General features: G+C 35.0%; 1 protein-coding gene across 1 annotated transcript; it reads left to right on the top strand.

Moving 5' to 3' along the window:
• Window positions 1-11,820: 11,820 nt before the first annotated feature.
• On the top strand, window positions 11,821-13,065 carry LOC121601017. Its single transcript, XM_041929805.1, has 4 exons — window positions 11,821-12,024; window positions 12,089-12,485; window positions 12,560-12,687; window positions 12,762-13,065. The coding sequence occupies exons 1-3, from the start codon at window positions 11,910-11,912 to the stop codon at window positions 12,684-12,686; spliced, it is 639 nt and encodes a 212-aa protein (XP_041785739.1). The 5' UTR covers window positions 11,821-11,909; the 3' UTR covers window position 12,687; window positions 12,762-13,065.
• The last annotated feature ends 1,235 nt before the right edge of the window (window positions 13,066-14,300 follow it).

The following is a 14,300-nucleotide window of genomic DNA, read 5'->3' as shown; positions in this document are numbered from 1 at the left end:
CAAAGAACAACGATATAACCACACACATCAAAATAAATAAAATTAAAGACACGATAGAAACAAAAACAAAAACAAACACTCAAATTTTTAAACAAATTACCATTAAAAACATGAACAAGTACGAAAATAACAGACCCACCATCTACACTGATGGAAGCATTGCCGGAAATAAAGTAGGCATAGGGATATACATAAAAAACAAACCACAACATTACTACTATAGCTATAGATTAAAAAAATTCACCTCCATAACCACCGCCGAACTGATAGCAATCGAAAAGGCCTTACTTTTAGCACAAGAAAACAATATAGACAACCCAGTAATTTTCACAGACAGTCTAACATCATGTAACATTATACAAAAAGCAATGACAGAAAACAAAATCGAGGAAATTTGTTACAATATTATAAAAACAGCAACAAATATTAGAGCAGATATTGTATGGATTCCATCACATGTAGGCATTGATGGAAATGATAGAGCAGATGAACTGGCAAAAAAGGCACTTTAACAAACTGGTTCTATAAGAACAAAATCAGATACACAGACGCTACCCAATATTTCAAAAAAGAAATGGAAGAGGAAACAAAAAAATGGTACACAGACCTGGGCAGGAATAAAGTTTTTGCAATGCCAAAATGTTTTCAAAACAGAACTATGGCACAAACAGGTTAACCTGAACGGAAATGAAGTAAAAACAATTAACAAAATACTGGCAGGGCATGATCTTTCCGAATTTTGGCTTCATAAAATGAAAATAGTAGAAAATGGAACCTGTGAGAAATGTCTAGTCCCAGAAACATAGAACCTGCACTCAACACTCCAGCAAAAATGATGTAGCAATAAGATAAGTACTTACTATTTATCTATCTATTTATTATATTTATTACATCTATTGCATTTATTATATTTATTATATTTATTATATTTATTATATTTATCATATTTATGTGTTCAAAGTATCAACTTTGTTTGTATAATGAAACGTTATTTTATTGTTTTTTTTCTTGTTATTCAATTATTTAAAACTATTTATTCAATCATTTCTCAGCACCCTATTTATTTATTTACTTATTTATATATTGTTTTTGGCATGTCTTATATATATATACACAAAAAACCACCTAACTGCACATTCCAAATCCAAACGCCACACCACAAAAAAATAACAATAACAATAATAAAATTTAATAAATTCAATAATATATCCGATTTTACACGCATCAGGGGGGCCTCCTAAGGTTGGGTAATCCGTTTTTTCTTGCAAACTTGCAAGAAATCCAAAGACATCCATTTCCATCACTAGAGGATAGAAATAAGATGCCAAAAGGACCGACTGAAAGGGCCTTGTATCAAAACCACAACACCAAAAAAAAATCTTTTTGAAACTTCTCAAAACGAGCCACCTCAAAAAAAAAATAATAATAAAAAACCTAATACAATAACAAGAACAATACCAATAAAAAAAGAAGAAAATCAAATCCACTAAACCACAAGTGAACTTAAAGATGGAACAACACTAGCTGTTGAATACAAACTGAAAAGGAAACACAAACCATCAAAAAGAAAAAAAACGATTGGTGATATCACGAAAACCAACATACTGTGCATCAATCAGAAAGATCTCAACCACAACATATAAACATCAACGAAACAGCAATATAAACATCAAAGGAGAATGGATGATATCCCCTCCAAAACTGGTAGTCAAACCTCTGATTGTACCTTCAAAAAACGGATGGTATAGGAGGCCTCAACCTACCAACCCTATTAAGAAGAAGAAGAATTAGTTTGTGAGACAGAGCGTCTTTTGTCAAGCAACTTTTGTTATTGTGAAAAAATGGAAAAAAAGGAATTTGGTGTTTTGATAAAATACTGTTTTCTGAAGGGAAAAAATACAGTGGAAGCAAAAACTTGGCTTGATAATGAGTTTCAGGACTCTGCCCCAGGGAAATCAACAATAATTGATTGGTATGCAAAACTCAAGCGTGGTGAAATGAGCACGGAGGACGGTGAACGCAGTGGCCGCCCGAAAGAGGTGGTTACCGACGAAAACATCAAAAAAATCCACAAAATGATTTTGAATGACCGTAAAATGAAGTTGATCGAGATAGCAGAGGCCTTAGGCCTTGTTGGTCATATCATTAATCAATATTTGGATATGCGGAAGCTCTGTGCAAAATGGGTGCCGCGCGAGCTCACATTTGACCAAAAACGCACCGTGCCACAAGTCATTGAGAACGATGGCAAAAAATCATGAATTGGGCTTCGAATTGCTTCCTCACCCACCGTATTCTCCAGATCTGGCCCCCAGCGACTTTTTCTTGTTCATTTTATTATAAAGTTTTTTCATTTTATTATAAAAATAACGGTCAAATTGAAATTTGGAATCGCTTGAATTTGACTCGAAAATAAGCACAATACTGTAGAGTTCTGGTTCGGTGTAATATTTATTCGCCCGTCTTCGGCGGTGGTTCAATAACAACTGTCAACCTATTCTCCCTACTTGTACATGCTGTCCCTCTCTCTCACTGCTATTGCATTCTACAATCCCTTTCCTCCTCCAAGAAAAACAATGAAAAAAAAGCCTCTCTTATATTCTGTTATATAGATTTTCTATGGTTTTTCAACTTAAAGCAAACAATTCACGGTTTACAATATCGATTGTATATACATCTACGTCTAATCCTTAAATCCTAACAAAAACCAAATTTGCATGGTCTAACTTTTTAATTGTCATAATACTTCATGATTCTGACTACTCTGTCGTGGTTTCTTGCAAATGATTTTTTTTGTACATCTACTTCTCGATCTTCTATTCTTCCACTTCCTTCATAGCATTAGTAACTTGATGGTTGTATCATATATGTGCTCCATCTCTCCACGTGTTCTGAAATCCTATTGCGTGTAGTACATTTCCGTGTCTCGGCCACCTCGAAGGACTTCTCTGCATCATGATTCAGGGTACAGTCCTGTGCATTACGCTAAAGATAAGCTGCAAAAAAAACATTATATTTCAAAATAATTTCATTTTTCATTTAACATTCCCAAACTCAATACTTATCCGATACATGTAACTGTCACTACAGCTGATTTTTCTTTGATATCTGCGCTCAACCGCTTCAACATCCTTCGTTGGTTCAATTCTACCCGGTGTCACTTGCTTCTGCATTGCTCCTATAAATTCCGTGTCATCTTCCTTCTCGCTTTCTTTGCTTGACTTCATTCTTAACACTTCAAACACTTCTACATTTATAACTCTCCTCATCGATGACTCATGTCAGCCTTTTTTTTTTTTGCAAAGTAGATTCCTATTCCAACGCTTACTTATTTCAACATCTCAAAGCCTATTTGACATAAATAACATATATTCTACATATTTGCAGTAATGTTCGATTCTTGTCTTATTTACTTCTTCTATTTATCACAATTCCTACAATACGTCGCTTCTTCGAACTATCTTTTGTATCAATACTTCTTGTTAACTTTACTCTTCCCTATTTTCCTAACTCATTCCGATGCATTTTAGCTTTTGTCTCACAACCGTGATCAATAGACATTACATAATATTTCATTACATTATTATGGACATTATCTTTCAGATGTCATCTTAGCTGGTCTTACGGGCTGGTTTTACAAACTTGAATTCTTTTTTTTTGATCTCACGTATAATCTACTGACCTGGGACTCGTCCAAAATGTTTGTCAGTTACTCTTTATTCCATGAAGGAATGATTTTTCCTGCACCAACTTTTGCTATCTACACGTACTGGAAGGTGTGGCAAAATATCAAACATGTTATTGTATATGCTCTTAAATTTTCTTCTTTCTTATTTTTTTAACCTTATGTTTTATTTTGTCCGTAATGAATTTTCATTTCCCTTTTTTGCGATGTAAGATTGCAACTACCTTAAGTAGTCATTATGATCTCTTTTTTTAATTGTTAAGCATTTAAAAATTAATTTCCCATCCCATTTTAATAATCTTCATAATCAGCTTGTTACTCTGTGTTGTCCGTGTGTATCAATCTGTTAGTGACTTCATTTTGATTACTTTAACCTTCGCTCGCGTAGATAATTTTGCCCGTTTGTCCAATCATATGCCTGTCCTCTTCTAATTGCTTTGGCTACTATCCTCGATGGAGCCTAATTTTTACCAGCTGTTTGCGTTGACCTTATTCAACCCTACTTCAAGACCTTAACCGAACTTATCGCTAATTTGCTCTAAACCAGGTACCAAAATCGGTCAGTAGGCTGTCAAATTGGACGTCCTTTCATCCTAGCAGCTATCATAGCAATTAGCCTAGCTCCATCTGGAATGGGTTGAATTTGGGATTGGTCGATCTGGATCTGGAGATCGGGACAATCTATCTGGATTGCTATTATAGCGAGTAAACCCTTCGGACCAATGTTTTTTTTGAACTTGTATCCTGTTATCAATTTTGGTATTGTATCATAAGCATAGGAAGAGCAATGATTCCCTCTAATATTTTTGAAATACTCTATCATTACCACAAACCTCCAAAACAACTGCATTCTTAAAATACTACATGTTGTTGGATAAACACAATAACGATTAATGAAATCAACAAATTGATTATTTTTCAATCTCCAATAGCTAAATCCATAGTTTATAATCAAGTCTTCTAATCTATCTATCATCATGTGCATTTCGGTTGAATCACAATTCTGTCGTGATGCATTAACATTTGATTTGCAAACAAATCCCGTTTGTTTATATAAATGCATGACTAACGATTTTATGTAATTATTTTTAACAGTAGGAATTATTCCCCGATTTTCGTTCGCATTACATTACTTTCTTTGAAGTTATCAACAAGATTCCTAATTAACAAGACTCTAAAGGCCGGGCTACATTGATCGTACTCCGTAGTGTAATTTTGGTTTTCACTAGCGCATCTGGCGGCGGCTAGAGGAAGCTTTTTTTGGTCGTCGAGGGAATGGTCGTGCCGGATCTCAAATTTAAGTTGTTTTTTACCGTTTTTTGATGCGAAAACGACTGAAATACTTGCACAACATATTTATCTATCAATTACAAAGCTTTTCCAGTCCAGATACAGTAAAAAACATGGAAAAATAACGTATTTTCTGGAGCGGCTCGAAATTGTTTGGCAAAATGCTTCGTACAGCCGCCACCAGATGCGCTAGTGAAAATCGAAATTACACTACGGAGTACGATCAATGTAGCCCGGCCTTAACAAAATTTGCCTTTTGTATTTTTTTATGCCTCAAAAGAGCCTTATTAATCAAAAGTCAGCACCACATCTAATTTTGTTTTATTCTATTAAATGTTATCACATAATACAAACTATTTCTACATTCTTTTCGTTTTTTTTTTGTTTACTGTATCCTGTCTCTCAAATGTATTTTTCCTCTAAATCTTCAATTTTATTTTCTCTCTCTCTCTCTCTCTCTCTCTCTCTCTATGTCTCTCTCTGTCTCTCTCTATCTATCTCTATCTCTCTCTATTTTTCTCTGTCTCTCTCTATCTATCTCTATCTCTCTCTCTTTCTCCGTCTCTCTCTATCGCTTTTTTTATGTGTAACTGTGCACTTCACATAACAGCCGGAATCGCATTCTTTTTATCGCACATAATCACATTCAAGATGTCACGCACATTGAGCTTCTCGCGCTGCCAGCCACTCTTTAGCTTGTTTTTATATTAATCTAAGTTGTCTTTTATGTGACAACTTGGCTTGCCAGATTAATCTCTTTTTCCACCACTATACTTTCCTTTCTACTTTTGTCGTCAGCGTATGCTGCATAATATCAATTTTCCTATTTTAGTATGGCAATTCTTCTAACTTGATTTCTATGTTATGGAACCATACCGGTCTAACATTAGTTTTAATGCGGCACTTCGAAATTCCTCGGTCTTGCCTTTGGTGCTACATACTGGATATTCATACTAGATCATACTGGACTCACATTCTCATTACAATATGGCACTACAGATTTCTCTGGACTTGCCGTTTGTGCTACGGAATCATACCGGACTCACATTAACTTTAACACGGCACTTCGAATTTTTCGGACTTGCCTTTTGTGCTACGGAATCATACCGGGCTCACATTCTCATTATAATATGGCACTACGGATTTCTCCGGACTTGCCCTTTTGTGCTACGGAATCACACCGGACTCACATTCATTTTAATACGGCACTTCGAATTTTTTCGGACTTGCCTTTTGTGCTACGGAATCATACCGGGCTCACATTCTCATTATATGGCACTACGGATTTCTCCGGACTTGCCCTTATTGTGCTACGGAATCACACCCGACTCACATTAACTTTAATACGGCACTTCGAATCTTTCGGACTTGCCTTTTGTGCTACGGAATCATACCGGGCTCACATTCTCATTATAATATGGCACTACGGATTACTCTGGACTTGCCCTTTTGTGCTACGGAATCACACCGGACTCACATTCATTTTAATACGGCACTTCGAATTTTTCGGACTTGCCTTTTGTGCTACGGAATCATACCGGGCTCACATTCTCATTATATGGCACTACGGATTTCTCCGGACTTGCCCTTATTGTGCTACGGAATCACACCGGACTCACATTAACTTTAACACGGCACTTCGAATCTTTCGGACTTGCCCGTTTACTATGGAAAAAAACTGCGCTATGGATTTGTAAACAGACTCGCATTTTATTTGTTTCGGATTGCTGTTCGCTACGGTCTTCGACCGGACTCGCATCTCCTTTTACGACTGTTTGTTTTTATAAAATATTTTTATTTGCACTGCGGTCTTTAACCAGACTTGCATGCTTCTTACTGTTTCAGTTTTCATCAAAACCAGTGCGCTACGGATTTTTAACCGGACTCGCATCTTTTTTTTTTAATTGAAATTTTTCAACATCTTTCTGTTTCTGCAAACACTGTGCGCTTGGGGTTTTCAGCCAGATTCGCATTCTTTTTTATAATCATTATAATTATTTTGATATGCACTACGGTCTTCAACCGGACTTGCATGCTATTTTAAAATTATATTTATTCAAAGTCTCTTTTTATTACAAACACTACTTTGCGCTGCGGAGTTTCAACCGGACACGCATTCTCTTTTTTTAAATCAATAGTATTATTTTGGGTATGTACTACGGTCTTCAACCGGACTTGCATTCTTCTCGATTTTTCATGTTCTTTCTTATTTTTTTTTTTTAGTTTGCCAAACTGCGCTGTAGATTTCAAACCAAACTCTCATTCTCTTTTCCCGGTCAGCAAAAATAATCATGCTTTCTCGCTCTTACATATTTAAATGTTTGTTGGGTTCTGTTAGTAAGCGTCAGTTTTGTTGATTGGGTACGCAACATGGCTGTCATTTACACTTGCGCCTTTTCCACGTTTGGGACAATGCTTCGGGATTTTGCCGAACTCACCTTTTTGCCTTTCTTTCGTAAAACGCTACGTGCTACAACTTTTTTTTCCCAGACTCACTCTTTCCATCATCTCTTATCTGCACGTTTTACACACCACCAACAAAAAATCGTACCGGCTGCGCCAATTGTAGAGTTCTGGTTCGGTGTAATATTTATTCGGCCGTCTTCGGCGGTGGTTCAATAACAACTGTCAACCTATTCTCCCTGCTTGTACATGCTGTCCCTCTCTCTCACTGCTATTGCATTCTACAAATACGAAAAGAGGAAGAAGAGAAACGTCGTTCTCCATACAAAATGTATGGAATACCCGGGTATGCTGGTTGCCAACTTACGTGGTAAAGTTAAAAAAATCAAAATAAAATACTTACAGGCTGTTTAAAATTACAACTTATGCACCAAAAAATCATAAATTAAAAGTTGGGAGGCTACGGAAAATTTCAGGTCAATAAATGCAATGAATCAAAAGTTATTGCAGTTCGAAGTTGAAAAAAATACCCGGGTATCCGGTTGCCAACTTAAAGGTTAAGGCCCGTGTCTGCACTTCATGAAATCGAACGCGCTGATAAAATTTTATATGCAATTTGACAGATAATGTAACCCGGCGCTCTAGCAGCAATAGAACACGACATCGAACATGAAAAATGTATAGGACTTCACATGTTCGATTTGTGGGTTATCACATCGAACATGTAAAATACAATATATTTTTCATGTTCGATGTCGCGTTCGATTGTTGCTAGAGCGTCCCAATCATTTGTTGGGTTAAATTCCCTAGTACAATTTTCAGATCGACATTTCAGAAAGGCCGACAACTCCCCCCCCCCCTTGCTCAACACTTCAAAACCTACCGAAAACTACCGAAAGAATCTTTAACTCCTACCGAAAACTACCGATAAAATTTTGATGCGCCTACCGAAAACCGCAAAAATAATCTGGCCACTCTGGGCTCAGCCCTCTACGTTACGCTAGCGTTACGCGTAACGACAGTTTACCACAAACCCAAGCAGCATTTTTTTGAACGACTGTTTTAACCGTCGTAGATGAGCAAATTGATAGATAATAATGTCTAATAATCGAAACCTAATGAATATTCAGCAATCGTTCAGAAGGTTTAGATTCATTGATAATTCATTAAAATAAAAAAAAATTATATGACTATTACCTTACTATATTTGATATTCATTAATTTTATTTAATTTAATAATAACTTTTAAAACGATTAAAATATTAAAATGCTTATACATTTCTTAGCCCACTGTTGGTGTAAAACTATGATATCTAAATTATAATCAATGTTCAAATTTATTTACTAACCTAATTCATCGCCCTTATAATACCCAAATAGCCAGCTCGTACTTTATAGCTGATTTAGGGCTGTTTAACGAAAAATCGTTTCGATGTCGTACTTTGTGGCTATAGACGGTACTTTGCGGAACTATGGAGCTTTTTAACAGGGACATGGTACTTTTTGGAACTTTGCGGCTGATTAGCACTATGTGTAGGGTTCATGGTGGAACTTGAAGGCTTGTTAAGAAAGGGTACCGAACTTGGTGGAACTTTATAGCTTTTTAATGCATGACATCGGTACGAAATGGCTCTTGTCAAAGTGTCAAAAACGGACGTCGGCAATAATCTCATTGCTGCTGCAAAAGTTAGATTCGTTAATTGAAGAATGAATATTGAGTGAAGTGATTGTGAATTATCAGTAAATTGTGTAAAATTTTGTGTAATTCATCAATACAAAAGATTTAAAAATATACATATGTGTTTAAACGAAACATCTCTTGTTGTTTATTTCATCGATGATAGATATTCGACATACGACTTTTTCGACTTACGCCTTACGTTGGAATTTTTTTTTCGGTCCCAAATACAGTCGTATCTCGGGGGACACTTGTATGAGTTAAATTGGCCAGAAACGTAGATTTCATAGACAATAAATACATGTCATATATTTAACTTAATTAAATATATTTTACATATTGTTTTATTTTCTACTTTTGGAAATGGTACTCCAATTTAAAGCTTCAAGAGCCCTACCAGCATTAAACGGCTTTGAAGGCATTCAGAAGGCATTTAAGGCCTTAGTCGCCTTCCCAAGTAGCACAATCCTGTTAAGAAACCGTTAAAAGTATGCCTAATAGTATTACATTTAGCTTTCCATACAGCAGTAATTCCAGGGCTTAAAACACTGCGTAACGCTATTCTGGCTTCGTCAATGTTTCGTTAAATTTTAAAATTTAGCCGGTATTTTTAACGAAAAATATTAAACTTAACGAATAAATCGACAGGGATGGCTGTATTGCTCTTTCTCTTTTACATGAATTTTCTAGATATTCGTTAAGTTACAACAAGTGTTATTATTTCATGGAATAAATGCATAAATGCAACACACATACTTTTATTCGACATTCAATCATTTTGCCACGGCATATTATCACTTTGTCACATAAGTTTCTTTCATTCCATGGGTATCTTCCATTATATCAGCATGGAGGTCTGCTGCAGCCGTAGACGGAAAGCATGATATCCAAACGCTATCCGAATCGAAAATGCTGCGAAATATAAAACTTATGTAGCTCATGTGAAGAGATTTGTAACATCGATACACTGACCTGTTGTAAAAGCTTGATGATACACAAATTAGACAATATCTGATAGAAATTGTCGCAGACGCTTGGTTTTGTTGTCATCTACACATAATACACACGAAGCTTGACGAACTTTTTGACATAAGAAATGGAGGCGCCATGTACGTGACGATGTACAGTATGTCTCAAAAATTATCTTCATCAAGAGTATATTATTTTGCACAAAAAATATTTTTTTCATTAAGAATTCCTTAGCAAATATGATCTCATTAGCAAATATGGCATACCCTTCATCAAACTCATTGCACATGATATTTAAAAGTATGAAATATATATTTTTTATTTTCAAATTACTTTTTTTATCATCACCAATTAAAGTGAAAGAAAAAAGTAAAACATATTTCACGTACCGTTAAACAAACAAATATTTGTTGTGAAAATAAATACGCATTATTATATAGAAATAAGAATAGAAAATGATCTATCCTAATATTGAAACAATGAAACTAGTGTAGATAAAATTTGAAAAACACTGTGTGTTATAATGACCCGAATCGAAAAAAGAGGGTAACGGAATACGTCGTTATGCTGTAACGCTGACAAATGTCATATTCTCTTAAGAAACTCTATTTGATTTTTAAAGGCTTTAAAAAACTGTTAATAATCAAATAAAGTTTCTTAAGGCTACTTGGGTTAGAAGGCAAATAAAAATTTCAACCGAAACTTTCACGGCTGAAACGGGATCTCTTCGAAATCTTTCAACTTTTTGATTCAACGAGAACAGATAACTTGCCGCCATCTTAGCTTGTTTATGTACTGGTTTTGCACCCTCACTAATGTAACTGCCAACTAGAGTAGTGACAACGCTTTTAGTTCCGAACCGAGAAAGCGTGTGTTCAAATCCTAATTTTTATTATCTTTTTTCTGTGTTTATTTCTTTTTAAATTAATATTTTCTTGCTATAATTAGAACAAATCAAATTTATGTGAAGCGAAATTTTAAAAACACCTTTTTAAAAAACATAATAATGACTATGTTTACCCTTCATAATCAGGATGGGAGAAAAATGTATCTCATTTCTCCTTTTACTAGAGTTATCGAAATAAGTTTGATATATTAATACCTTTCAACGGGTTGGTCTTTAACAACCGAATAATGCAGACCATATTTAATAAAGTGAAATAGCTCAGAGCTTAACGCAAGAGAACATAACACGTAAATCGTGCTATCGAATCTCACGCACATATCTGGGAACACTACAACAGCGCAGTGCCGAAGACGCTTGTAAGGTTTTCTTTTGACAGTTGCAATTTCAAATTTCAAATTAAAAGCGAAATTTTTCAATGACATATTTCAAAGGCATTTAATTACTGCTAAATGCACTGCTGATCGCCTTCAATTCGCCGGCGATTATAAGGCGATTAGAAGGCATTTAACGGAAATTTGCGGGTAGGGGAGTTTTTTAGAACTTTTATTGACTATTGACTATTTTATTTCTCAGTACGCTCAGCTTCCCCAGGCTGCAAATGACAGCGCGTAAGACCAATTTAGCAGATTTATAACACCACATTGAAGAGTTTAATCGTTTTTTGGGCTTTTATACATATAAATCAAGCCATTTCTTCAATATAACATGGTAAAATTGTTTAAAGTTATTTTACAAACAATTATTATAACAATTCAGACTAAATTAAAAGATTTTTTAGTTTTATACCACACAAGGCCAATATTGATATTGTTGATGTTGTTCCCATGTCCATACTGTCTGTGTTTATGTCGCTGCTGTCACACCACAATCGCGCGCAAATGAACAAAATCTAAACATACAGAACATCCAATGAGTTAAATTGCGTGCGTTATTGCGATAATCTAGTGGTTTCTAGCCGTGATTTTATCAAAAATAGGATGGACCAATCATTCTCGAAGCGTATTCGGCTCAATTCATATTTGTATCGTACCCGTAACCGTATAGTGGAGCAAGACCAGCTAGAAGAAAATAATACCAGTGAAAGAGAAAATAGTATGATGAAAATCATGAAGTTTGCTTGTACTCTTTATTAAACATGGTTTATTTTGCTTTACAGATAATGCACATACGCCAGATGTTGGTGCTACATCCTCACACGACAGTTTTCTTGTGGAACATGATTATGTTGAAGATGATCATGAAACTACTGCATACGCTGAGGAAGAAGAGGCTGTAATCGATTATCTCGAAAGCTCTGACGAGGAACAAGAAACATCAAACGAACCATTCTCCGTAAAAGAAGCTTTGCAAATGTGGGCGGTGTCTACAAATCAAACATATGATTCCATCGAAGAAGTCATGGGTATAATCGGTAAAGTAAGTTCTTGCAAATTGCCAAAAGATGCTAGAACTTTGCTAAAAATCAACCGCAATCGCTCTTCGGAAATTATTAACGTGCAAGGTGGACAGTATTGGTATCGTGGGATTCAAAATTGCTTCACCAACGAGTTAAGGTAATATTTCTGAATGTAAACAAATTCATTCTCATGTATAAGTATTACATATTATTATGTTTTCTAATTTGTAGCGATGTAATCTTTGAAGCTGATAAAACAATTTTACTGAACGTGTCAATAGACGGACGGAAATTATTAACGTGCAAGGTGGACAGTATTGGTATCGTGGGATTCAAAATTGCTTCACCAACGAGTTAAGGTAATATTTCTGGATGTAAACAAATTCATTCTCATGTATAAGTATTACATATCGTTATGTTTTCTAATTTGTAGCGATGTAATCTTTGAAGCTGATAAAACAATTTTACTGAACGTGTCAATAGACGGATTGCCGATTGCCAAAAGCAACAATCTACAATTTTGGCCAATTCTATTTAACATTCATGGAATGCCGGAAATACCAGTCATGCCAATTTCAATCTATTGTGGAGCAACAAAACCAGCCAGCATAGAACAATTTCTCCGACCTTTTGTAGATGAGGTTAATTTTCTCACAAAAAATCGTGTGGTTGTAAAAAACAAGAAGTTTAACATCAAATTACGTGCTATTATCGCCGATTCTCCTCCAAGAGCTTTTATAAAAGGTAACTATTCAAATAAAATAATATTCAAAAGCATTAGGGTAACAAATTTTGTATAACAATTTTTCTTTTTCAAAAGGTGTTGCTTATTTCAATTCGTTAGATGGCTGCTTAAAGTGCACTTCGAAAGGAAAACACATCAATGGAAGAAACGCATACTCGGACACCGCTGGCCCAGATAGAACACATGAAGGTTTCAAAAACCGAGCTTACGGTGATCATCACAAACTAGATTCACCTCTTTTGGATTTAGATGAGTTTGACATCATCATACAAATGATTGTGGCAGATTCTCTGCATTTGATAGATTTAGGTATAACAAAAAGAATGCTGATGGCCTGGATGTTTGGTATGTTTGATGTAAGAAAAAAATTAACACCTGCACAAATCAACTTTATTACAGCTAATTTACTTAACATTAAACTTCCTGCTGAGATCCATAGAAAATTTCGTCCACTTTTTGACATCAAACATTGGAAAGGATCATAATTTGCTTCATTTTTGTTTTATGGTTCATTTGTCGTTCTCAAGGACTCAATTCCTGAAGAACAATATAATCACTTCATGCTGTTTTTTTGCAGCATTACATTGCTGTCTACAGAAGTTTACAAAGAGCTCTATTCTATTACGCTTGGAACAAGCTATAAATAGAATAACAGAAAGCGAAGTATATCATACGCACGATACAAATCAACAAATTACTTTTCCTTCTATTCATCTTCGTGGAGAAACAGTTACTCTTCATATTCGTAAAGCTTTCTGTTTAAAAAATGATCAACGCAACGAATGGTTTTTGACAAAATCAGGATATGTTTGTCAATTCGGTACAGCAATCATGCAAGACGGAGTAATAGAAATATCAGCAAAAAAGATCATTTACTCGTCTAGTAGTTTCAGTTATCCTTACGATTCTAAAATGATAAATATTCACCGAGCAAGTACTAATGATTTAGAAGAAAGTTTTTTTAGACTAGGAATCAGCGATATAAAATGTAAATTAGTTGCGGCACCTCTTGCTCAAGAAGATGCATTCGATTTCGTTCCTTTAATTCACACATTAGTAATATGAAATATGTAATAAATATTTGTTGAAGGTACATTTTATTTCGTGTTTTATATCATAAAAGATAATAACATTTCTTTGAATTCTTCAACATTTCTATAATAGGAACATAATATGCAACTGGGTAAAAGCTTTAATTTAAAAAAAGCCATTAATTCTGCTATCTGC

This window comes from Anopheles merus, unplaced genomic scaffold (assembly GCF_017562075.2).
Source record: "Anopheles merus strain MAF unplaced genomic scaffold, AmerM5.1 LNR4000017, whole genome shotgun sequence".
Lineage (NCBI taxonomy): Eukaryota > Metazoa > Arthropoda > Insecta > Diptera > Culicidae > Anopheles > Anopheles merus.
This window is presented reverse-complemented; position numbering and strand designations above follow the sequence as displayed.

What these genes read in the sequence shown, in the direction of transcription:
- LOC121601017 (XM_041929805.1), top strand. Translation starts at nt 11,910, where the DNA reads ATGGACCAATCATTCTCGAAGCGTATTCGGCTCAATTCATATTTGTAT. An exon ending in TACCAGTGAAAGAGAAAATA is followed by an intron (nt 12,025 to 12,088) that starts GTATGATGAAAA and finishes TTTGCTTTACAG; the next exon opens with ATAATGCACATACGCCAGAT. An exon ending in TGCTTCACCAACGAGTTAAG is followed by an intron (nt 12,486 to 12,559) that starts GTAATATTTCTG and finishes TCTAATTTGTAG; the next exon opens with CGATGTAATCTTTGAAGCTG.